The 26367-nt window shown below is 35.4% G+C and overlaps 1 protein-coding gene across 5 annotated transcripts in view; it reads right to left on the reverse strand.

Moving 5' to 3' along the window:
- Positions 1 to 26367, reverse strand: part of LOC121318701 (BDNF/NT-3 growth factors receptor-like) — an 85469-nt gene that overhangs the window by 33602 nt on the left and 25500 nt on the right. For all 5 annotated transcript variants that reach the window (XM_041255695.1, XM_041255687.1, XM_041255676.1 and 2 more), the window contains 2 exons: positions 23098 to 23156; positions 22120 to 22219 (listed from right to left, as the gene is read on the reverse strand). In XM_041255695.1, coding sequence (XP_041111629.1) covers positions 22120 to 22219; positions 23098 to 23156 — 159 coding nt within the window. The remainder of the gene's footprint in view (positions 1 to 22119; positions 22220 to 23097; positions 23157 to 26367) is intronic.

Here is a 26367-nt window from a genome sequence, read left to right on the forward strand (position 1 = left end):
CTACGTAGGTGGTTGCAGTGGTGGGGGGGGTTGACCACCCCCCCAACTATTGTACAGTGTCATAGAGATAAAAAAAAAATAAACTAGCTACATTCAGTGATAAACATTTATACTAGGAGTCCTTAGAAACGTCAATGTGTGTTTACATAGTTACGCAGGGGTTGCATTAATTAGAGATTTGGGGTCTGCATTTATTTCATAAAAGTCATGTTTTCTGATCTATATTAAAGGACCCAATATTCTCAGGTTTGCCCAAACAGCGATGGCCTAGAATTACACATGCTGTCTAAACCTTTCTGCAGTTTGTTTATTGTAATTTGTAGTTGTAACCATAGAAAGGGTCTGATCCAGTAACTTTCTTCTCATGTTCATTTCAACAATAGAAAGTCATACAGAAACAGTTCAGTCATAGGTAAACAAGATAGATATAATGTAAAAGCATACCTATCATTGTGGGGTTTAATTAGGTTAGTCGGGTCTAGTGGTTAATTTTGTTTTAATTTAAAATCAAGAAAGCAGATGACTCTCCCCTAGAACATATTATTATATCCTTTGTTTACATTCCAATTCAAACACGTGTTTTTTCCAGTTTGTTGCCTGACGTTGCACAATTTACTCTTACTTATAAACTCTAATGCTTGATAACTGCTTTTTTTTTGGTTTGAATTTCAACACACTAATGATACTAGGAACAACTGCATTAACAATAACCATAATTATTAACCTGCTTGCTTTTTAAGCTGCTGTTGCTTAACAGAATACTTCTATAAAATGTATTTAAATAATATATTCCTTAATGGCATTACATAAAAGTATTAGATGTCCATTTATAAAAAAATATAAAATACACACATTTGAAGTGACTTTGAGGAATGCTGAATGGCTTACAAATGCAATGTGAAAGGATACTTGGGAGTCACATGATGTCATCGGCGTGAGTGTGTCTCTGATTTGCCTTTTAAGAGGTTACCATGTGGTTTGAAATAGCTATTGTAGCTATTATTCACTTAATGGCAGTAGATGACTAGAATTACCTTGTGGCAGAGGGAAGCCACACCGCTCGCAAAAATTAACTAGTGGTAGCTCTATTCACTAAGCTAATTATATACACAAACAAAGTGAGCTAAATGATTCATTTGCAAGTTTCCACAACGCGCGGAATTCAGCACACAGAATTATGCATGAGGTTTACACATAGTACTATAGTGTATGTGTATATATATACACACACAGATATATATATATATATATATATATATATATATATATATATATATATATATATATATATATATATATATATATATAGTTTTCCTCACAACCTGTTTGCCGTACTTTGCAGGAAATGTATTGCTATGCAGTTCTGATTTAGGAAAAAATTGGCCTTACCAATCCATATTACTTAATTCATAGTCATTTAGGGGAGGGGATATTTAAATGTCCTTGTCTGCTTACTAAGTTGGAATAGAACGACTCTGAATATCATGAGGAGAGCTTTACGTGTAGCCACGAAGATCAAAACATTTTAAGAAAAATTAATTCACGTATTGTCGCTCAAATTCTGAATTATGCCGCACATTACCTACTTGTTTGTCTGGTTATCTGTGTGTGTGTATACAGTATAATCGTAAATCTCGAAAAACTACTCACTTCTAAATCTTTTGTAGTCATTTTTGTATTACTTTAGTATAAATACATGTTAATTTGGATTCATATGTTGTTTTTTTCTGACTTTATGTGAACGAAAAGACACACATTTGCCCGTTTTCCCATTGGAAATAGTGATATTTTGAAATATCACTGTCCTGGTCACAAAAGCAAAGTTTGTGGGGAATAATAGCCATTTTCTATACTTTTGAGGCATAAGCAATTAGGAAACAACACTTACTACCCAGGAACAAAAAAAATTGTTACAGGGTAATAATAATAATAATAATAATAATAATAATAATAATAATAATAATAATAATAAACCAGCTAGTGTTTCTCCCTCTGTTACATTGTCTATTATTAAAAAGGCAGACACACAATTGAAATCAATGCATTCTCCAGAAGCATCTAAATGATGCAATGTATCTACTAAGTAAGCAACTGTGTTTTGTACATTATTTTCATCCCACAGAGCTTTACAACTGCTAATTATGAATGACAAGCTTTGTACAAACCACAAATGTAATAACTACCTGTTCACATATATAATGTCTCCCACAAAAATGTTGCATCCATGATACTGCCTGTGAATTACTTAGTACATATTTATTTATGTATATCAATAACAGTTTAACTTATAATTAATAATATTCATTGGAGCTGGTTTTGGATAAAAATATTTTTTTAAAAGCCATTCGTATACCCCCAATAATGACTGCCCAATGATTAAAGTATTTACTTTTCCAGTTAATTATGACAAATGTTTTTTGGGTTTTTTTTTGTAATAAATAATAACTGAAAGTTGTTAGGGTATATAGGGTATAGTTGTTAGGGTATATAATTTTGGGAGAGATTATTACATGTGTGGATAGTTATTATATTTGTGGGCAGGTGGTTATTACATTTGTGGGAGATTATATAAGTGAACAGGTAGTTATTACGTTTGTGGTTTGTACAAAGCTCCTCAGAATTTGCAGTTGTAAAGCTCTGTGGGATGAAAATAATATAAAAAACACAGTTGCCTTGATCATCAGTGACCTTGTCACATACAATACAAACAGACTCAGAATAGTTCATTTTGCCATTTAAATATTCTTTGCGAGCTGCATACACTTTAAGGAGATGCTCTCGTCTGAGAATTTATGCAGCGCTTCCAGGATTTTCCTAAGTAATTGGAAATGCATTTAATAAAATTGTTAGCAATAATGGGAAGTGCCTAATTATTGCATGGTAGAACCAGCAGAAGAGGTGCACAGGAGAGTGAGAAGAAGAGTCAGGAAGACAGTATTTTTGGACCAGGCAGGCATTAGGGCTGTGTGAGGAGGCGGTAATAACTAGACTCAGATTGAGGACAGAGCACATGCTAGCCTTATATGTAGGGCCCCAGAAAATTCACGATATCATAAAATTCACAGAAATCGTGTTCTTGACTGCCTACGCATTTTATTTTCCTTACAGTATTTTCCATTACTCTTCACCTCTCCTGTTCATTTCATACTTTTATCAAGTAGAAGCAGCACTACAGTAGCTGTACACGGTCCCGGGTCAATGCAGTGCATTTGGTTACTACGGCAACAGGGTCAAACAAATACCGGCTTCACGATTGGTGAATTCCTTATACTGTACAATGACATAACATGCGAGTCAGAGGTGGGAAGTTTAAACTGGTTATTTAAGTAGTGTAGACATTATTTAAGTAGTGTTGATATTAAGTCTATGATTAACATAAAAACGCAGACAGCTGACAAATCAAAAAAATCTCAAGCATTTCAACAGAAGATCACATTCAGACCTACGAAAAGGGGACTTTGCATGCAGGAGGTGGGAATCTGTTTTGCTCTACTTGTAATGTGTCTTTGGATCATCTAAGAAAAGATACTATGACATCTTGACAGAGCAGTACACAAAGACAAGGAAATCAAACTTGCAGGCTAAACGATTACTGAACAAGCAGGTCACAATCACAGCATTGTTTAAAAAAAGCACAGAAAGTGGAGAAACACGTCTGAAATAGTGGAAGCCTTAGTGCAACGAACATACCGATACAACGGCTGGTCAATTAAATATTACAAATCTTTTAAATGAAAAAAAAAAAATCCCCCATTGTTGAGCAGTACCTAACATTAACTTCTGATTATTACTAGTGTGGAGAAAGTATTTTAAAGCCCTTTAAGATGAAAATATGGAATAAGCAACAGCATTACATCCTCAAATCAGGTATATCTTAAATATTCTCCTGATGTGATAATGTACATTAAAAATACGCTTTTAGTTAATAAATGATTTGTTTTCCTTATCACTTGCCTTACTTTAAATTGTTATATATAAAAACATAACAGACTTTTGAAAAATAGTGGACTCCTGTTTCTCTTGTAAGAACATTTTTTGTTCTGGTAAGTACTAACAGTCTGACATGTGCCCTGTCAGTTGTTTCTGCTCCTAGAAGAATTTACTTTTGAACTCTTAGACACAGTTACAATGGCATCCATGTATCTGGGATTCCCCTGTGGATTACAGTCTAACATGCACCTCACAACACAGTGTCCAACATCACCTAGCTTTTCATTTGGTGAATAATGGTTGTACTGTAGCATTGGGGAGGTCTTAAATGGAAGTGTTTTTAGATCCCAGTGTAATGTCTATGTACTAGCAACATTGCTTTCATTCTACCAAGCAATAATTAGGCACATCCCATTATCACTAGCAATTTCATTAAATACATTTCCAATTACTTAGGAAAATCCTGGAAGCGCTGCATAAATTCTCGCTGTAAAACTGCCCACATGAGCAGCGTTTGATAGATACATTTATACCAGCAGCAGTCTACGTGTCATGACCTACATGGCTTGATGATGAATTTATTGGCATCATTACTGGCAGTCAAATGAAACACAGATTTGAGACAATGCAAAACAGCATAGCGGCTATATTCATAGGCCCAGATGCACGTCTGGAACAAAAAGCCGGAATACAGAGCAGAACATATTCTGTACAGGGGTTGAACAAAAAAATGTGGTACACTTGTGTGACAGTGGGGGTTGCAGTGGTGACATCAGACCAGGAAGTGAAACAATAAACACAGGATGTACGGGGCTAAACTGAGGCGTAAGGGCCTCAGCTTTTCATTAATAAACAAAACAAACAGTTTATACAAAACATAAAATAAAGCACTCTCTGGCCAAAGAAAAAATAAACACTAACAAATCATTATTTTTATAAAACGAGTTTCTTGTTCACTGGCTTGTAGCATTTGTTCTTTCTGTCCTCTCAGCTCTAAGCCCAGAGTGGGTCTTTTATACTGTGGCTGGAGCCTTAATTACCTATTAGACAATTACCTTATTAAGAATCCAGCCACATTCCTACGAGCTACTTAGGATGAGGGATTCAACACACGGACACAATAATAATAATAATAATAATAATAATAATAATAATAATAATAATAATAATAATAATAATAATAATAATAATACTACAACACAAATACACAAATAAATAAATAAATAAATACATAAATACGGGGAGGGCACCCCATCACAACTTGTCATAACATATCTTCCTAATTCCTTCAGAAAAGTTTTAGGTAGAAATCTGCAGTGAAGTCTGTTCTCACTTTTGAGATAGTTCCTTCTGAAATGTCAATACTTACAGCAATGTTCTATACAGCACATGACAACTAAAAGCCTACAAAAAGTTACTGGGATTTTCAATTCCTATTTTTTTCAAAAGCTATACATTTAACATAAAGAATAACTACATTACCACCTCTCTATACGCTTACTTTGTGAGACAACCATTTTGTGTATCGGTGATTATTAGAATTAAATGGTGTATATAGGTAAAATGCTGGAGCCACTTAACTGTAGCCTGACAGTTATATTATGCACAAAATAACATTTTAACATCACTGTGTTTAGATGAAGACAGTGCTCTGAAAAAATAACAGCACACAAAGCAAGAAAACTGGTTAAAAAACAGAATGGTATAAATATAATTCACATTTTTCAGCATTCTTTTGTTATAATTTATTACTGCCAGCGCTAGCTTCAAGATGTTATATTTGAAAATGAAAGCAAGTCTATATAAATGTATATTTGATGCTTCAGCTCTTGAGTGTGAGACCCCTGCAGAGGGATCTTCACTTATTTATGTTGTATTTATTTATTTATTTAGTTTGTTTTTCTCCTTGAAATAGTCAGAGAGGAAGCAATTATATGTTCCCTAAATAGGACACTGGCTGCCAACACTGTTGTATTTTGTCTTTCTCATCCAGAGAAAAACCTATCACCACATTGCCAGGAAGTGAACGTTTATCAATGTTCTACTTGGTGTGACTGAGATCTGGAAGCCTCTGTCATCACCAAGAGATAAGATCCTGGCCCAAGATAAGGCTTACCGTGTAACAGCTTTTGCTGCTGTAGGACTGTAACTGTAATCCTGTAATTTCAGATTTTATAAGTTTGTTAACTTATCAATAAGGTATAAATGTATGTTCTCTATAATTCTCTGTTGTTGTTTCTGCTTAGACTGGAGGAAATTAATATTATGAAATTTGGAGATGAAAAGTAACCCTTTTACAAAGGCAAACACATTCAAAAAATATGTTGTCTCAGTTCAAAGCTTGTATCACTGTTCTTAATGGAATCAAACAAAGGGCCTCATGCAATAAACAGTGGTAAATTACCTGAAATACTGTGTGGTAACAGAAACCCATACTGCACACAAAAAGGTAGGCATGTCAACTCTATTCACTAATATAATAGTATGCACGAATAAGGCGAGCTAAATTATTCTTTTGCCAGTCATCATAGCATGTAAAATGCTGCACGCGTTACACACCCTTTATTTTAGTATGTGGGCACTCCAAAGGACAGACAGTCCAGCTCTCACTTTGTCAGAATGACAGCAACCAAGGAGGCAGCAGCCGGCACCAGCTATATCTTCAGTGGGTCTCAGTAGGATGAGAGGAGGCGGCCCAGGAATGTCTTGCTTTGAGACGGTCACAGCAGAAAAACAGAAAATAATTAACTGAAATCAAATATTTACTTGTTCACCTTTATCCTCCTGTGGTTTATTTTGAAGGTACTCCAGTACCGAAATGTTGGCTAAATATCAATGTGTTTATTTTAAAAGGATTGCAAGTGTGCGGTTTATTTATTTATTTATTTAAGAAACTTTAACCTTCCAGCTGGTTATCCGGCGATTTCGACGTACTGCACAGGCTAGTTACAATTTGTGCAGTACTGTGACCGAAAGATAATGAGTTCTGGTGGTAAATTTCCCTCCCAACCTGTGAGGGCGCTAAAGAATGGGAGGAGAAGTATCTGGAAGGGCTGGCCTGACAGTTCGTTTCCGGGGCCAAGAAGTCGGTCAGCCTGGAAAGAAGCGAGACTCTGTTGTAAGACCGTATTGACCTGAAAGGTAAACGGGGCAGCTGCAAGCAATAAGGCAGCTGCAACCGTTTACCAAGATGTCATGCAGGATTACATATAGGGGCCAGGGTAACGCTGATCTTTTCCTTCATTTGGGTAAAGCTCGGTGGAGAGAAGGACTGCGAGAGGAGCTCTCATAAAAAGGAGACGTGATACGTGTTTTGTGTTGTGTTTGTCTGTGTAGTAATTGTCTATGTTTTTGCACCACCAGACAGTTAAAGCACACATCACCGAGGGTCAGCACGATCCGGATCACCACTGCACTACCGTCACGAAAACACCTGTGTCTGCACTCACCAACAGCACGACTGCACTCACCCAGGACTGGTGACCGTGTGTTCGTTTTTGTTCGGGACTGTGCCCCGTTTTGTTATCCTCGTGCCTTACACATTGTTGTGTATTTATTATTTATTATTTTACAGTCACCAGACCTGGAATACAATAAAAGCACTTTTCACCGGATTACAATTGTCTGCCTGTCACTCCTGCACCGCATCACCGCTACATCTGTTCCCCTTCACCAGACACTTTGCCACAAGTACTCGGTTGTCTTTTCCATGACAAAAATGCCAATGTTTTCAGGGCCAAAATAATTCAATGTAATTCATGTGTTAAAAGAGCACAACTGTCTCCAACTGTCTCCAACTGTCTCCAACTGTCTCTTGGCCGTTTCGGCAGTACAACGTCATAATAGAAAGAATACAGTACATTATGGGATTTTATACAGCACTGTCTATTCCTACAAAGCATCTTGCATTGAGTGAGCAACAGGTTTGGAATTGGAATAAAGGAAATGATTATGTAATACAGTTCATGTGCAGTCACCTTTTGGTAAGTTGCATTTTCAGAATCATATCATTATGTACAGTATTACAACACCGTAAGTTAAAATATTGCCCTTAATCCACAAAACCAACGAAATACATTCTATGTAGCCTGTATTTGACAATTTATTTGTAGTGTTCTGTGGAACACAGGCAATTGTTTATCCTGGAAAAAAATAAATACAGTACCTGAAAGCAGATGTACGTGTTTATCATGTTTCCCACACAGCACTACTTGTGGTCTGCTCTATTTATATTGTGATTTAAACAGACACTGCCTGGTTTCAATAAGCGGTAAACTTAACATGCGCTGAGACATAGGAAAGTTAGCACTTTTAAGTAAATATGTTTTTTATATGAAGTCCCTCCCTCACGGTATTAGGGGGGAGAATTTGAATACATTTCCATGGATTACCATTATTAATTGTGTGTAAATGACTCTCAAGCGGTATCTTTTTTTCATTTTGCGTGCAAAGTCATTTGCTGCTGGTTAGTGAATATAGCAGATGTACGAAACACAGGGTAACAGGCTTACTGCGTGGTGAACTGGTTACCGCTGTTTAGTGCATGAGGCCCTAATAATGCTGCAAAACCAGAAATATACAACAAGGGCCAGGGCTTGAAAAAAAAAAAAAAAAAAGACACAAAAAACTCAGAATTTAGCACTTTGCAATAGGCATTAAAGTGGTTAAGCTAGCACTGCTTTGTTTCTGACAGACCTAAAATATCTTGTTAAGCATACTGTAATGAATTGTAATTGCCTTGGTTTCTGCAGATGCACTGATAGTTCTCATCACATCTAGGAGTCAGCGCCCCAGGGGAAAGGAAAGTGGCAAACAAATCTACTATTCCCAGACACCAACAAGTTAATAGAGCAAATGGCTAACCCCATAGGGACAGGAAACAAACAGATACACAGGAGCCACATTTGATGGGTTTATCTCTCATGCACCTGACTTGTCAGGCGCAACAGAGTCTCTGAATAGTTCCGAAATGCACACAACTAACAGATGTCTGAAACTACTCCAGCAGGTAATAAAGCTTTTAAATATCATATATTTTATGTATCATACCAATGGAATAATTTATTTGCAGCACATCAGCTATTGACGGTTTTTTGGGAGAGGCGGTCAGTCTGTGCTTCTAAAATATTGAATAACAGATTTTAAATTGAAAGATTAGAAATCAATTTACCTAAAATACATATATAAATCAAATGCCTGAAAATGGTCACCAATCTTAACCACTGCCCCAGTTCTCTTGTTTCTAATTGATTGCATGCCCAATCCCTAAGAGACAAAACATGTGACACAACAAATTAAAATGAGAGCTAGGAAAACATTCATTAGGGAGCTGAACGCCTGGGACTCAAAATTAGAAACTTTAAGGTTGTAAACTGATAACTGAAAGCTATAAAAAAAAGAGCACAAGATATATGACATGAAAAAAAACTGACAAATGACACAACACAATGATAATATGTAGGTATTTTATTGTTATTAGCTTATTATTATTATTATTATTATTATTATTTTTTTTTTTTTTATTTTTTTTACAATCCTGTCATTTGAAACTACATTTGTGTACACAAATTTTAAAACTATACAATATCATTAAATATTATGCCTCAATATAAAAAAGGTAGAAAATTTTTTTGTTTTCAGCCACTATGAGTAACATATTATTACAGTCAGTTTAAAAAAACACTCCAGTGTTTTTTCCATATATTAACACATTAGTAATTCTGTAGTAGATTAGCAAATACTGTGTGTACAGTGTTTTTTTCTTAATATAAAATCAGACTAATTATGTAACCATAATTCAGACTATAATGCATACCCTTTACTCATTTAAGAGAATTTATGCATTCTGTATATAATTAATGAATACTCAAAGTTTCCTTTATACTACCCTTTCTGATAGGGAATAATACAAGATATGCAACCGCAGCTCAGTCGTACACCTCCTAAACAGCTATGATCAGACGTTTTGCATCACCCTGTATATATAATTAACAAATTTTGCTTCATAAAGTCGAAAGAAACCTGCTGAATAATGCTACGTTAACATATTGCATTACATATCACTTTGTAGGTTTCCATATACTTCATGAAAAACTGACAAAAATCTAACAAGCCATACTCTTCTACCATTATGACTTCAGGTAGACTTTTGCAATATCATTTTGCAGTTTACTTTATTACATGATGGTAAATAAAAGATCTAAATTATGTTCATATAGTTTAGTTTTTTCTCAATCCTAAAGTTCTAGGTGATGTAAAACGTACGGCCATAGCTGTAGACGGTGCATGTTATATCTTAACAGTTACGGTAAATGGATATTCTGCATGTTGAAATGTTAATACGATGTGTACATGTTGGCTCAGGCTTATTACGTGTTACTGATTATTAATTTGTCCCCTTATATTAACCCATAAAATATTCACAGTAGTTTATCTAACTATAAACGCCACTGACTTTATGGAATGCCAACAGTCTGGGTTACTATATATATATAATATATATATATATATATATATATATATATATATATATATATATATATATATATATATATATATTTTCACATGAAAAGTGTCTTGTATCTGGGTTTTGGATAGAAGTCTATATGAATTGTTATGGGATGCCGTTTAAGTAAAAGTATTCAAGTCATTCCACAGGAATTAAAGAGTTCTTTATATCATGTACATTTTTTAAACATTTAATTTCTTACCTGTTAATATTAGGTGTGTTAATTAGTAAGCATGATTATTAGAAAGCATGATAATGATACAAGCAGAAACAACAATATCATGCTGAACACACATACTAGGATATTAAACTATACTACGATATAAATATATATATATATAATATATATATATATATATATATATATATATATATATATATATATATATATATATATATATATAATGAAAACATACATGATTTCCCTTTAAGATGAGCTAGTGATGCCAACTTAACCCACCTGCGGTATTTGCTTCCCATTGTGCTTTAGTATTGATCACACCATCCTGCCATGAATACTTCTGATATTACAGCTTAATGTCCTAATTTACTTCTAAATCACCTGCAGACCTGTCTATGCATCCCTTTAAACTGTGTTAGTATACCAAACACACTACAAGCCTTGGATTACTTGTTACGAGATGAATGGCCTTTAATACTGAAATGATGTGTGATGAAATGAGTTGTGGTACACAATTATATCAATTCTCTGTGAATTTAAAACTCTATCTTTACCTCCTTAGTAAGTGTCAAGAAGCAGCAGTCTCTGTGACAAACCAGTCTTTATATCATCACTAGATATTAAAAAACAGACTTACACATTCAGGCTCATATGCAGCATGGCTTGTTAGCTATACCTTAATGCCTTGTATTATTTTACAAAAAAATGTAAATTACACAATGCTAGTTCACAAATTACATTCAACACAAACATATGATCTGTATTTAAGTATGTTTTCATCTCCCTAGCGTGCAGCTTACAGCTCCAACCACTCAGTGCATTAGAGGCCCTCTCATTGCTTATTTCATCAAACCATCCACCGGAGTGTTATGAAATAAAACAAAACCTAAAAGAAACACAGACAAAAATAAATAAATAAATAAATGATTTACATTTAAAAATAAGATGTTGAAATAAAAGAAACATATCACAAATGAAAAGGTGTTTATAATGTCAAAACATAACTGAAAATAACAACACCAGTGTTTATCTTTCATTTTTTCTAACGCACAGTAGTCTCATAAGAGCTTTCAGACTCTTTTATCACAAACTAAGAGCAGTGACACATACACACATATATGGTGTGAGATCTGCAATGCCTTTACCGTGTTCCATCAGAATGAACCATATTCATTGTGTTACAGCTGGGAGTGTACCCACTTTCTTGTTCAACATAAATATAAACCAGAGTAGACACATACAGTACAGAGGGTCTTCATAATCCTGTAATAATCGCATAGTAAGTGAAAGGTTACAGTATAATACAATTTTGTTGAAGATTGGTGCAAAATCAAGGCAGTTACCGTGTTAACCAGGTACAGTGTGACAGAGACAGACAGACAGATCTTGTCTGTTCAGTTTGATGGTACTGTATGTTAAACATCAAACTAAATAAAACAACTACAAGTCAAGCAACACCTTAACTAAAGAAAATACAATGGGCCATATTTTCAGAGTTTACTATGAAAAAAACCTATATTAACATCATTTAGATCTTTTATTTAACATCATGTCATCAAAGAAACTACAAAAAAATGATATTGCAAAAGTCTACTGGAAGCCATAATGGCAGTACAGTAGTATTTCACGACAAAGCTGTGATTTCATTCGACTTTATGAAGGAAAATGAGTTAATTCTATACGAAACTTTTGGCCATAGCTGTGGTATCAAACATCTAAATAATGTAAAGGAAGGTATCTTAAGTACTCTCAAATTGTTTGTTTCTCAGTTGTGTACATTACTGCTGAATTTCTGGCTTTGAAAAAATATCAACTGAATAAATTCTGAAGTAAAAACTTTGAAAATATGGCCCATTGTGCCTATTATTGTGGTTTCACAAAACAAATTAAAACATAGAGTAGCAGGACACTGTAATGTACACCTACATCCTAATCCATCACTGCATATAATCTGTACTGTATTTATTCATTTAATTTTTGTATTGCCAATTCTATCCCATTAATTATTATTTCAAATCCTGCTTCACCTGTGCTCTATTACGTGTAATGTCAAATACCAAATAAAGCAGTAATAATTCATGTTACCTCAGTCTTTTATCAAGCTGCATCTGGAAGCTATAGCCAAACCCTGAAGTCTGATCTTACCAGATCTCCAAAGCTGAGCCAGGCAGGGCATGGTCAGTACTTGGATGGAAGACTCTGTGCTGTAGGAAGTGCAACTCTTAAACCACAGTCCTATTTACTTCGTAGACATTAAAAAAATCTAATCATAGAACTCTGGTCTACAAAATGTATCTATGTTATTATCAAAAATCAAATCTGTTTTGAGTTAGCTGCTCAATGCATGGTAAAGCTGAAAGGAATTTGTATGTCTGTATTGCTTGTTTGGTTCCTGCTCAAGTCATTTCAAGGGTGTATGTAGAATTATACTGGTGCCTATTGGGACAGCTGTACTACCCTAATAAAAAAAAAAAGTTTACCAAAGTAAATAATTAGCAAAGTGTAATATAGCAAAAAAAAGCATGGTAAAGCATAGTTAAGCATTGTAAGCCCAGAGAGGTATAGTAAAGCACATTAAAGCAAACCAGGGTAAGCTATGTTTAATGCATAGTATAGCCGTGGGAAAAGCATGGTAAAGCTGCCAAAATACAGTGGTAAACTTTTATAAGGGTAGCAACAAAAGAAGTGTTCAATGACACAGGTCACTAGGTGTACAGAGACTTTGAGTCCCAGAGCAATTAATATACACAGTAGCAACTTCACTGAACCATATACAGGGTATGTAATCAAACATTTTGGTTGCAGTTATAAACTAGAGTTTTTCACCCCCCAACAATCAAAACTAATTCACAAATTGGAGTGTGTCTACATCTGGCAGTAATGAGTGTTTGACTGTGGTCAGACGTGATTAATGTAAACCAGTATACAACTACAGTAGTAAGGAAACAGACGGAGAAATGGACATTAGGGGTATAATGATATACTATAGTCACAATGCAATACATATCACAATGTCCAGGTCACTCGATACAAAACATAATGTATGTGATGCTCCTGATGGACTACTTACTGTAATAAACTAGAAATTATAATTAATGATGGACTGTTTTGTCACAAATCATATATTCATACCAACTTTAATTTAACATTAAAATTAAAATCCTATTTGGTAGACTACAAGTAGATTCATAGTGATTGTTGTTATGTATCAAAGTAAGTAATCAAAGGAAATATCACTATTCAAGAATTAAAAATGAGTTGCTTCACCCCTAGATAGATTATCTATATAAAGGGAATGACAACTCCCAAGGAGCAGATCAAGTGTTATTAGACATGCCTTCTTATGTGGAGTGTATACAATGTCATGGCCAGCACCATACATGACCAACTAAACTTAGCCAATTTCTTATTATACAACCCATGGATCTTCATGAAGACTAGACCTTCTGGGATATCAGGACTTCTGTATCTCACCACAGTTCTCTTAACCCTTTGCGGTCCATTTATTCAGTGCCTGTCAGGTCTAATTTATTTTCACACAAGCTGCTTATTTTACACGCGCTGTTTAAAAGTAATTTTATTTACAGTAAAATAGGTTTAAAGGGCACTGCATATCAACACACACTCAGTACTGCATCTCCAGCCCCGCCCCCGCCCCACCCCTTGTTCACTGTATTTATCACATATCTCTTCATAGTCGTGCATATTGATAAATCATCTCCTGATCACTCTGTTGAACCCCAAACTCCTCAATAATGCTATCCAAGTCATTATTTTAGTACTATAACATCTCAAAATGCTTGGCAAATGTCTGCGATTTTCTTTGAGCGCTGGATGAGGAAGCAGCTTTCTTGTTTGTTTATGTCTGTGGTGAAGGGACTATGCGTATTGCTCAGATCCGCCTCCTTTTTTCTGGCTTCTTCTGGCTTCTCTCAGCCACTGAAAGCTTTTCTCGGCTTTTTCCAGGGAAAAATCAACTAGAGATCTATGATTGATGCCTTTTTGATCGGACCGACATAGGACCACAAAGAGTTAAAGCCTTTAGACCCAAAAGTATAGCTATAATTACTACTACAATATAGTAGCTGACACTGGAGGCTGTGCTTCCTGAGTGGCAGCTATTTAATCTGAAACAAAAATGAATAAAGATACAAGAAATCCAATAATATTCAGCCAAAAATTGCAGACTAAATCAAGCCACCCCCCCCTTCACCTGGGAAACTTTTAAGTGGACTAAATATAAAATCTGACATTCGAGTAGCTGCAGTGCACATTGCAGGGGCTTGACCAGTTGAAATATGGCCAGTTATTTCAAAGATTTCAAATTAAATTTAGGTTGAATTCAACCAGTAATCATTTTAGCAACAGTTGCCATATGCCAAGTTCTGTTGTGTAATTTTGACAGTCAGTGTATTAATCAGAGTTAGAAGAGTTAAGAGAAGTTCTCAACCTTTAGATTTTCAAATATTTAGCATTACAGAAAACAAACTTTTTTTTGAATGCCATACCTTTTACTATTTATATTTGAAGTCCAAAATACTCCCTTCTTAAATAAATAATAATAATATGGCTTTGACAAAAACAGAAAACACACAGGTAATTAAAGTAAAACGGCATGACATTCCTGTCTAAGTATTTTCACAAGTTTTGAATTGTCAATTTTCTTCCTACATGGTTCACATGTGTTTTTTGAAAGTTAAAACATGATAGAAATCTGCACAGGCATCCAAAAAGAATAATAAATGTCAACACAAACAATCTTATATGCTACCATATCAAGCAATCTTCTCTACTACCATTTTGTAACACCCAGGTTATGCTTCACATTTCTATGCATCCTCTCAATGAAGTTGGAAACCATAGCAACAGCATGGACAACTCTTTAATCAGTGAAAAATCCCCTTTTCCACACCGCTTATAAAAGAAAAGACTGAAGCTGCAGCAAGCTTTTCCGAAGCCTTGTGTTGTTTTCATACACATATGACTAACAAATTATGCTTTGTCTGGTTTGTGCATTTCAAAGACCCTGTGAAACTTGCTTGAAGCAGAATTCCAACCTAGTGACAAACTAGTGATCAGGTTTACTTTTTACTGCTACATCAATGACAGGTCACTTTTAAGATCATAACTGGATAAAGCTACTGTACATATGTACCTAGTAGAGATCTATTATTCCTGTGTTTTCCACAAGAATGTTCAATAGCCATTTCCTTCAAGCAGGTCTGCTGTGCATGTTGCTTTTTATATTGATTAGTATTGCACAAGGGCAAACTGAAGTACAAATCTTGCTTCAAATATCTGGTGTTTTCCTACTAAATTTATCCACAACACACAGACTCTGCAAGGTATTCTAAAAAAAGGAGCTGCATGCTTTTCATGGGTTATCTGACCCTCTTCAAAATAACTGACAATGGTTCACGGCTGCTGCAAAGCCATTCAACATAGAGACGTGCGCTGGGACATGCTTTGCCTGGCTGCTTCTTCCCTGTTCAGCCGGAACGTTAAACGACGACACAAGTGAGTGAGAGAGAGAATCAACCCACAGGGAAGCAAAATAAAGGCACAGTTCAGTGAAGGCATTGCCCAACCTGAACCAGGATAAAGCCCAGCACAGTAAACCTGTATATTTGTGGTGAAGTGTCCATGTGTATACCAGGACTGCGGAACAGTTTTACTGTTTTTGTGTTTATTAAACCCTGCACTGGGGCTACCATTGCTGCTACCCCAGGGGTGGCAACATGCAAAAATATCTGCAACACCTGTGTTATTATTAAATCTGAGCGTGTGTACACACCCACTGCTCTGTGTTACTTAGTGATGACCCACACTTTAACACCACCCTCAGTTATCTACAGTTAGGGCCAAAAGTTTAGCATCACCTAGAATTTTAGGACTGAGACACCATTAAAAAAAACACACACAACTATATATGCTCCCAGATTCTAACACTCTCAATACCTTGTGATAAAGTACACCCAGACCTAGTTTCATCATGACTGAATAAGCACTTCTCTAGGAAAACTGTTTGTATACACCTCAGATTATGATACACTCAACAATGTTCATGCAGAACTCTTTAAGTGTGAGAAATGTATGACCACCTCTAATATACATCCCTCAGTGGATTAGACACTCACTTAAAAAAGGCAATAACATCATTGCACATAGTGTGTATATATATATATATATATATATATATATATATATATATATATATATATATATATATATATATATATATATATATATACACTAAGTGTACAAAATATTAGGAACACCTGCTTTTTCCATAAAATAGACTGATGAGGTAAATCCAGGTGAAAGCTATGATCCCTTATTGATGCAACCTGTTAAATCCACTTCAATCAGTGTAGAGGAAGGGGAGACAGATTGGATTTTTAAGCCATGACCCAATTGAGACATGGGTTGTGTATGTGTGCCATTCAGAGGGTAAATGGGCAAGACAAAAGATTTAAGTGCCTTTGAACGGGGTATGGTAGTAGGTGCCGGGCGCACCGGTTTGAGTGTGTCAAGAACTGCAACGCTGCTGGGTTTTTCACGCTAAACAGTTTCCTGTGTGTATAAATGATGGTCCACCACCCTAAGGACATCCAGCCAACAGCAGGCCAGTGGTCGAAAATGGCTCATTGATGAAAGAGGCCAAAGGAGGCTGACATGAATTGTGCAGAGCAACAGACGGGCTACAGTTAGTCAACTGACAGTCCAGTACAACATTGGTGTCGTAAGACCCATAAAAGAATGCACAACTGGTCATACCTTGACACGAATGGGGTAAGGCAGCCGTCGACCTAACAGAGTTCCACTTCTTTCAGCAAAACACAAGAAACTGCGGTTGCAGTGGGCTAAGGAACGAAAACCCTGGACACTGGAGGATTGGAAAAACATTGCCTGGTCTGATGAATCCTGGTTCCTGCTGTTTCATGCTGATGGGAGGACTAGGGTATGGAGAAAAACACATGAGTACATGCATCCATCATGCCGCGTCTCAACAGTGCAGGCTGGTGGTGGTGGTGTGATGGTGTGGGGTGTGTTTTCATGGCACACATTGGGCCCCGTGATAAAAAAGTGGAGCAACCTTTGAATGCCACAGGATATCTAAACATCATTGTCAATCAGGTGCATCTCTTCATGGCAGCAGTGTATCCATCTGCTAATGGATTTTTTTAGCAGGATAATTCCTCATGCCACAAGGCTAGGATTGTCCAGGAATGGTTTCATGAACACGACAGTGAATTCAGCTTACTGCAGTGGCCTGCCAGGTACCAGATCTCAATCCAATTGAGCATATGTGGGATGCTTTCTACACCTTGTAGAGTCCATGCCCTGACGAATTGAGGCTGTTCTGAGGGCAAAAGGGGGTGCAACTCAATATTAGGAAGGTGTTCCTAATGTTTTGTATACTCAGTGTGTATATACACACACACACACACACACACACACACAAGCTAACTCCGTTCCACACAAGAACAAACGCTGGTTCTGAGGTACTACAGATACAACAGAACAAATAGACCACACCACTGACAAATGATGACTGTGGGAAACGTAGATCAAATTGTGTCCTGTATAGATTCTCTCCCATGTCAGAAATATCATACTGTTGAGAAGAGGCTACTGTGTCTGACTGTAAAACACTCTTGCCAGCTGTGAGTCCCACAAAAAGAGGCCACCTTTTTTTTCCCATTGCTGTTCACTGCCCCGTGACTTTTAGGAAATATTCTAAAAGCATTCCTGAAGTTTCCTTAGGATCTGAAGATATATCAACTTGATAAAAGCTGTCTCATCAACGAGTGAAAAAATTCAGTTTTTGTTCGACATCAAACAATACCTGTAAGACTGTAAATCACAGCTGCATCAATAAAACCGGCCACTATAGATTTCGCAATCATATACTAGATAAGAAAATATATTCCTATTAAACTGCAGTGATTGTGCTGCCCTAGAAGCATTACCCATGTTAAGTACCAAAGTGCTCTAGAAGATACTGCAGGCTACGGGATGGTAGAGTCATTTGTGACCTTGAGAGTGATTTATTGATTAGCCAGCACTCCTTGGAATGGAGAGAAAACTGAAACCGGTCATCCTGAATCATTAATGAATTGGTATGCTTCTATTTCACTCCAGTATGCTTCCAGTACCCTTTCTAAGGGCTTACTCCCACACACCTTGCCTGGCAGACAAAACACAGGCTGCATTCAGAAGTGAGGAAATGTACTGCTAATGCATCAAAGAGCGCCAGCCCCCTATCTCTGACCAATTGTTGTGCATTCAAAAGACAACAACTAAATGTCTCAATAAGGTCAAGTTTCAACAAGTAAATTGTTAGTTTCAGTTGGAGTTGCTTAGTTATAGCATGCAGCTGGTATCTGCAATCATATTTTAAATTAGGTTGCAATACACAGATCCTACAGTCACAATGAGTGAAAAAGGCTTTCTAAATCATGTATTCTATCGTGATTTTATCTTGGTTGAATGGCTTGAAAGTGTGATAAACATCTATCACTGATGGGCAAAGTATCATTTCTCATCGTTAGGAGAACATATTTAGACAAACCTGTATGAAGTTTACTAGAGAGAAATCTAATTTTCATAGCTGACTTTAACTGATACAGCTCTTAAGGCTTACTGTACAATATGTATGTTATTAATTGAAAAAGTAAAAGAAAAATGTATTGGTGTATACTGGAAGCCAGTTAAAAAAGAAACTGTTTTTCTTGAATTAAGAAGAATTATTCTATATATATATATATATATATATATATATATATATTAATATATCTATATATATCTATATAATATATATGAAGTATATATATAATATATATATATATATGATATATCTCTTTCTGAACAACTTGAACGTCTTTTAGTTCTACACTTCAATAATGTATACTGTCTCCCGGTAAACACATTTAGAGGGAGTTAATCCACTAGTTCAAGGAGAAAGTTTCTTAGCACTGGTGAAATCTAATCCAGATTGCTTTTACACAACCACAACAAAAGGAGTGCTTTGCTCTAATAAGATTGTGGGCTTCTGCTGACAGAATTGATAAGTGGCCTGTTTAGACATCCATTTAAAAATAGAATCTGGCCCATTGAAATCTCATTTTCTGTGTCTATAATTAGCAAATCAATGTGTAAATCTAACACCAGCAATAAATAAATAAATAAATAAATCAAAAATCAAATAAGTAAAAACATAAATCAGCAGAAAATAAAACAATATTAATCACAATTGACAATTTGGCCTGATTTAAAAAAAAAAAAAAAAAAAAAAAAAAAAAAAAAAAGTCAGGCTTACATTTCATGTAATCTTGTAACCTTCCTGCTATGTGTGTACCTTAAAAATACATGAACCAAATGAAATGTGTTGGTTCTTAAATTTTAATACAACAAAAGGGACACAGCAGACAATGTAAAACAATAATGATTGAGAATTAAGACCTTCCACTCTACTTCATAAGCTTGGATGAGTCAACATGTAATAGTTTTCCAAAGCAATAGGTCAGAATTATCCACACTGACCTTGATGGGTTAGGCTGCAAAGGGAAATGAGTATATTACTAATTTACCCATGTAAAGAGATGAACTAACATGCACTAAAACGTGCACTTGTTTCTTAGTAAGAGTATCAGATGAATACTTTGGTATCATGACATTCTGCATATAAAAAGTAGGAGCAACTCAGAAATAAAGTGCAAGTATTTAAATATAGCAGTAAAAAAACATGTTAACAAATCAACTTTGCACCTATTTTTCCAACCTCCCTTTTCCTTACAGGTATTTTAGAAGTGATGTAACTGCAGCATTCCAGGTGCTGCCCACCTGCATGCTTTTTTATATTAAAAAAAACAAATACTTCTGACTAGGAGCAGAACATAAGATGTATCACTTTAAACACAGAGTATATCTCTCTCTGCAAGCAATTGCTCAGTCAAAGCTCTTTATTTTTTTGGTTTTTAGGTGTTTTTCTGGACTGTTTACTTATCTGTTGTGTATTCTACCAAGCATAATATTTATATAATATCTAACTTTGTGGAAGCACAAAGAAGAAAACAGTTACATGTGAAAGCTTGTACTGTACATACCAATGGCCTTTGGAAAACCCAAGGGCACACATGAATTGCTTCGGTTCACACGAGTCAAGGGTCATGACAAATCAATGGAGGTGACGAGCAATTACAAATAATTACTGAGATTCCATATGTTATTAAGATCTACCCAAACATACCTTTATAACGCCAATGTTTAAGATTAATAATGTGGTCTAGTACAAAAACATATAAGGATGACAGAGCGCCACCAATCTTCAAATGCAGATAATGAAATCCAACCATACTAAAATAACCATCCAAGGCATTTTGCCTTCAGATGTACTTTTTAAGATAACAAAAAACCCACCTCATTATGACCACATATATCAGGCGAATTTACAATTATCTAGGATTATAGAGTTCCTGAATAGCTTCCAGTTTGTCCTGATCAGTTTAAATTAAGTGGCGCTCGATTTTGTGTATTCAGATTGCCCAATGGTGAATCTATATACACACACACACACACACACAGTAGTCAGTCCAAAGTGAATTTCCTTACTACACAAGGTCACTATGCACTTCACAAACTGAACTTGTTAAGAACATTGTTTTTCATTTTAAATGCTTATCACTGGTAAAATAAGTAAATAAATAAATAAAAAATAAAAAATAAAAAATAAAAAAAAAATTTAGAATTAGCATTACATAAATAGGCCTGACTGTTAACTGAAAGCTTATCTGAAGTGATATATTCACACATTCATTTTCATCAAGGTTTTTAAACAACTAATTTTAATGTGCCGTAATATTGTTAGAACTGGGTGGGTAATGGTACTTCTGGACTTATAAAAAGACTTTCAGTAGTTCGAGACAAACACCAATCACAAAATGTTTTAGTACAACTATTTATTGTGACTAGGCAATTTTACAGAGAATTATGTTGTATATACGCTTTCATTTGGCATCAAACCTAACTTGGTTTGAGGGCTTGCTGCCTGGCCGAATGGACGAAGCGGAGACCCCCATTGAGAAAATACAGAAATTGTTTTTAAGAAGGGTGGAGATGGGTAGGTGGTGGGTTACGATGAAATCGAAACGTAACTGAGAGGAAAGTGAAGAGGGTATTTATAGCGCTAACAATCTTAATTATCTAATGTGTAAACTGAATGATTCAATTTGTGACGCAGAGATTGGTGTCTGACCCTCCTCCCGAACTTTAATTAAAAATATCAATTAGTTGACTTTGGTGTATGAATTTAGAAGCATGCAAATGGTTCACAATTATGTAACACATCCTTGTTTTTTTTTTTTTTACACTTTGCTCCTGTCTGTAAAACCTGTATTTAACACCACCCATACAAAAGACCGCCTGACTATAGTGAGCACACTTTTATATATACACAATACAATTAAATAATAATCAGTATTAAAATGGCATATCCTACCTTTAATTCCAAATTTGGAGTTTCTTCCGAATTTCAGTACGATCAACATCAGCACAAATCCTGTGAATGCCATAGCAGCAATGCCCACCACTACATACACCTGAAAACAGCATGAGTGAGTTCATGACTGAACGCTAATCATTTTTAATTTTTTTTTATGTTTTAAAAACATTTTGGTTTTATGTGCAAATACAATTTACAGTATTGTGGCACAAGCTAGCAGCAGGATCAATCCAGATAGTGCTGACAAAAAACTATATGGAGTTTGTTATATTGAGTTGGTTAAGCCTGATACTTATTTCAGGACTTTGATTTTTCACTTGCTTTAAAAATGGGTCCCTATCTGTTGAATCTGTTGTCAAAAGCTAAAATAGTTACCTCACCTGTGTTCCTTTAACCAAAAAGAGAATAGTTGGAAACTTAGTTGTATTTCTGATAGGAGAAACCACGACTTAATCATGTATGTAATCATCAAGCTATATATATACATATATATATGGCATTAGTTTTAATCTAATTCGTATATTAATGTATTATAGTTTTGCCAGCACAGGGGTGGTTAATGAGTTCCAATAGGCAAGGCCATGGGCTAAATTCAAATAACAGAATTATTTATGGGCAAGTTTGTCTGTCATTTCAATAAATCATTAATTTCATTCCATTGGTGGTTGTCTCCTTTTTGAATTTACAGTAGCAAAGGCATGCTATAAAGATTACATTTTGTTATAGTAAATTATGGTAAAGAAAATATGTACAGAATTGTGTATTGTTCCAATTAATAAGAATAAAAACCTACTTAATTATTGTCTGTTATTTTTATTGTGTGAGCGATTGAAGAAAGGTGTGTGTTAATAAAAACAGCCAACTAGACAGGTGCTTTCAGGTGCTATCTCTCCATATAACTTGGTGTTCTTCAGGCTAAACAGTGCTTTTATGCGCAGTGATCCAAACCAAATACAATAGCTTACAAATACTTACAGCAACGCTGTCTGGTTCCACATCTGGAACATTGGTGGGTGCGGGATCCGAGGTATAGTCTGCATAAAGAGAAAGAAATCTGGGTTTATAAATGGGTCATTCCACTCCAACTCAACTAGAAAAGGGGCATTTTGTTGCCTGACTGTCAGATTTTGCTAGAAAAATTCAACTGGGAGTTTTCAGGCCCGCCGAGTTCAGAAATGCTAATCATTTTATTTAATTTTTTATTTCCTCTTCGAGCTGTGACCTGCCAAAGGTCATCCTAAAGTAAAAATGTGACCCTGACCAGAAAAAACAACCAGCTCCAAACTTAGACTCTACCATCAAGTGTAGCACCTCGTTCGACTCGTAATGAATAGGGCTTTTGAGAAAAAAATATCAGGAGCACTCAATCACTTTTGGCAAGTTGCCAGATATTTTATTCAAACTTCAGCCCAACCTTTTACCCTGGAGGGGATGCTTGTGCACTCTTCTAAATTTTGTGAAACACTTTTGGTTTCAAGTCCCCCCACTGGTCATTAACCCCCTCTAAAATTATAATTATTGGTATTTCTACCAAGTTTAGGTTGAAATAAATGTTGGGGGGCTCCAGATCAGCCAAATACATTTGTGGATAGATGTTGATGAGACCTACAAGAATCAAGCAAAACTATTTTGGTATCCACACATTTTTTGGGATTTTTGGCATATGTTTGAAGTTGCATTTGTCATGCATTCGAGCATTACTTATGGTCACTTTGGTGAGGCTAACCCTAACCCTAACCCTAAAATGATTTGCTTGATTCTTGTAGATCTCATCAACATTATCCAAAAATATATTTGGGTGATTTTATTTTTTTGGAGCACTCCCCCCCCCCCCCCCCCCCCCCCCATGAGTTATTTTAACCTACACTTGGTAAAGATACCAAAAATTCAAATTTCAGAGGAGTTCATTAACAGTGGGGGGATTTGAAACCAAAAGTTGCACAAAATTTGTAAGAGTGGTCCCTAAGGTTCTTACAGCAATACTAACATTTTAGGACCCGCCAAAGGTGAGCGAGGTGCTCCAGGTATTTTGTATACGAAAGCCCTATTCATTACGAGTCGAATGAGGTGTTACACATGATGGTAGCATCTAAGTTGAGCCCAGGGTGATTTTTCTGGTCAGGGTCACTTTTTCACGTCAGGTTGACTTTTGCCAAGTCACAGCTCAAAGGGGAAATTAAAAAAGAATATTAAAAAAAGATTAGCATTTCTGAACTCAGTGGGCCTGAAAACCCCAGGTGAAGTATTCTACCAAAACATGAGACGGTCGGGCAACGGCTCTCTTTGAGTTGGTATGGAATGGCCCAAATATATTTATCACTATTGCTATCAATGTTCCTGAAGAAATTAAAATGTATTTATGTATATAAAATAACGGTGTACAATATGGACATTGAGGGACAAACACATTCTTTTCAATATTGATGTTTGCCAGGTAACAAACCATTATAATTTCTTTTGACAACCTCTGAGACAACCTTTTTTATTTACTTGTTTCTGTTCTACAGAGACTGGCTGAGCGAAGAGGCCTCTGAGAGCTCTTTGCAGCTATGCAACTGCATACAGCCTTTACTTCTGAGGGGTGCACTCCAAGCTAAATTAGATGGATCTTGACTGAAGAAGGCACTTAGGAGTATCACATTTCTGCTATCCTCCTTTTATTGTGCACCATATTGACAGCTTATATATATATATATATATATATATATATATATATATATATATATATATATATATATATATATATATATATATGGCATTAGTTTTAATCTAATTCGTATATTAATGTATTATAGTCTTTTTTTTTGCTGTATTAGCTGAAATGATTTAACACTTTTTTAAAATAGACTTAAGACTCACAGCTTCCCTCACTAAGACAAATATTATATAAATCACAAAGTCCCCTTCAGCCAATCACAATGCCAGATTCCTGAACATTTCAGTACATCTTATTGTGTCCTGAATGTTGCCTCAACTGCTCTAGGTTTGCTATACTTGAAGATAATCTTTTTATTGCTGATTTCTTTATCTTTGTGTGTGTACACACACATGTACATATATGTGTACACACACACACACACACACACACACACACACACACACACACACACACACACACACATATATATATAGCTATTTATTTATATATTATATATTTCAAATAGTTTTGTAATGAAAATTAATTTGTATGCATACACTTGCCAAATGGGCTGGGATATAAGATGGGATATCCAGACCATTTCTGGAGAACTGTGGCAGAGCAAGAGCTATGCCTTTAAATAGTGTTGGTATTTGTGTATTTTGGTGGTTGTTGGCAGGGAGGGGATTAATTCATGTCCCTGCCAAATACATGTGAGAATGTGGCTGCTCCCAAATGGAATAATTGGTGATAAAAAAGTCCATACTGTCAAAGTGAAAAACAAAAACTACAAATTGTTCTAAATTAATTAAAAATACAAAACAGAAAATAATTGATTGCATAAGTATTTACCCACTTGAGACAATATTTGATAGAGACACCTTTGGCAGCAATTATATCTATTTGGATAATATATATTAGTTTAAAAACCTGAAACATTTAGTTAGTTAGGTTTTTATATTGTGTTTATTTTGCTTTTTGTACGCTGGGTGTATGTGTGTATGTCCCCAGTGCACTAGCATTGTTGGTAGTATCAAGTGAGGTGTTCTCACTGCGCACCTGTGGGGCGTGTCAACTTCAACCTCCATCTCGATCTCCAGCCTGTCACTCAGCAGCGAAGGCACACACTCAGAGGTAGACATGCAGCCAGCGTACAAAATGCAAAATAAACATGGTACAAAAACCTAAGTTCTTCCAGGAGTGCCAGCTAAACGTTTCAGATTTTTAAACTAATAAACTGGACAGCTAAGCCATTTACCAGTATCAAACATATATATATATATATATATATATATATATATATATATATATATATATATATATATATATATATATATATATATATATATATATATACAGTGCTTATAGCTTGGGAATATAATTAAATGCGTAATTTTTCAAACAAAAAAAATTAATTAATTGTACACATGGACCTATACTTCCCAAGGTTCACTTTTTTTAAGGATCTTAGAATATTATTTAAATAAATTTTAATTAAAAATAAAAACTATGAAATAGCTTCATTGGGTAATTGTCCACCCCCCTTGTAATAGCAATCCTAAATTAGCTCAAGTGTTACCAATCGCCTTCAAAATCACACACCATGT

The sequence above is a fragment of the Polyodon spathula genome, chromosome 1, assembly GCF_017654505.1.
Source record: "Polyodon spathula isolate WHYD16114869_AA chromosome 1, ASM1765450v1, whole genome shotgun sequence".
NCBI lineage: Eukaryota > Metazoa > Chordata > Actinopteri > Acipenseriformes > Polyodontidae > Polyodon > Polyodon spathula.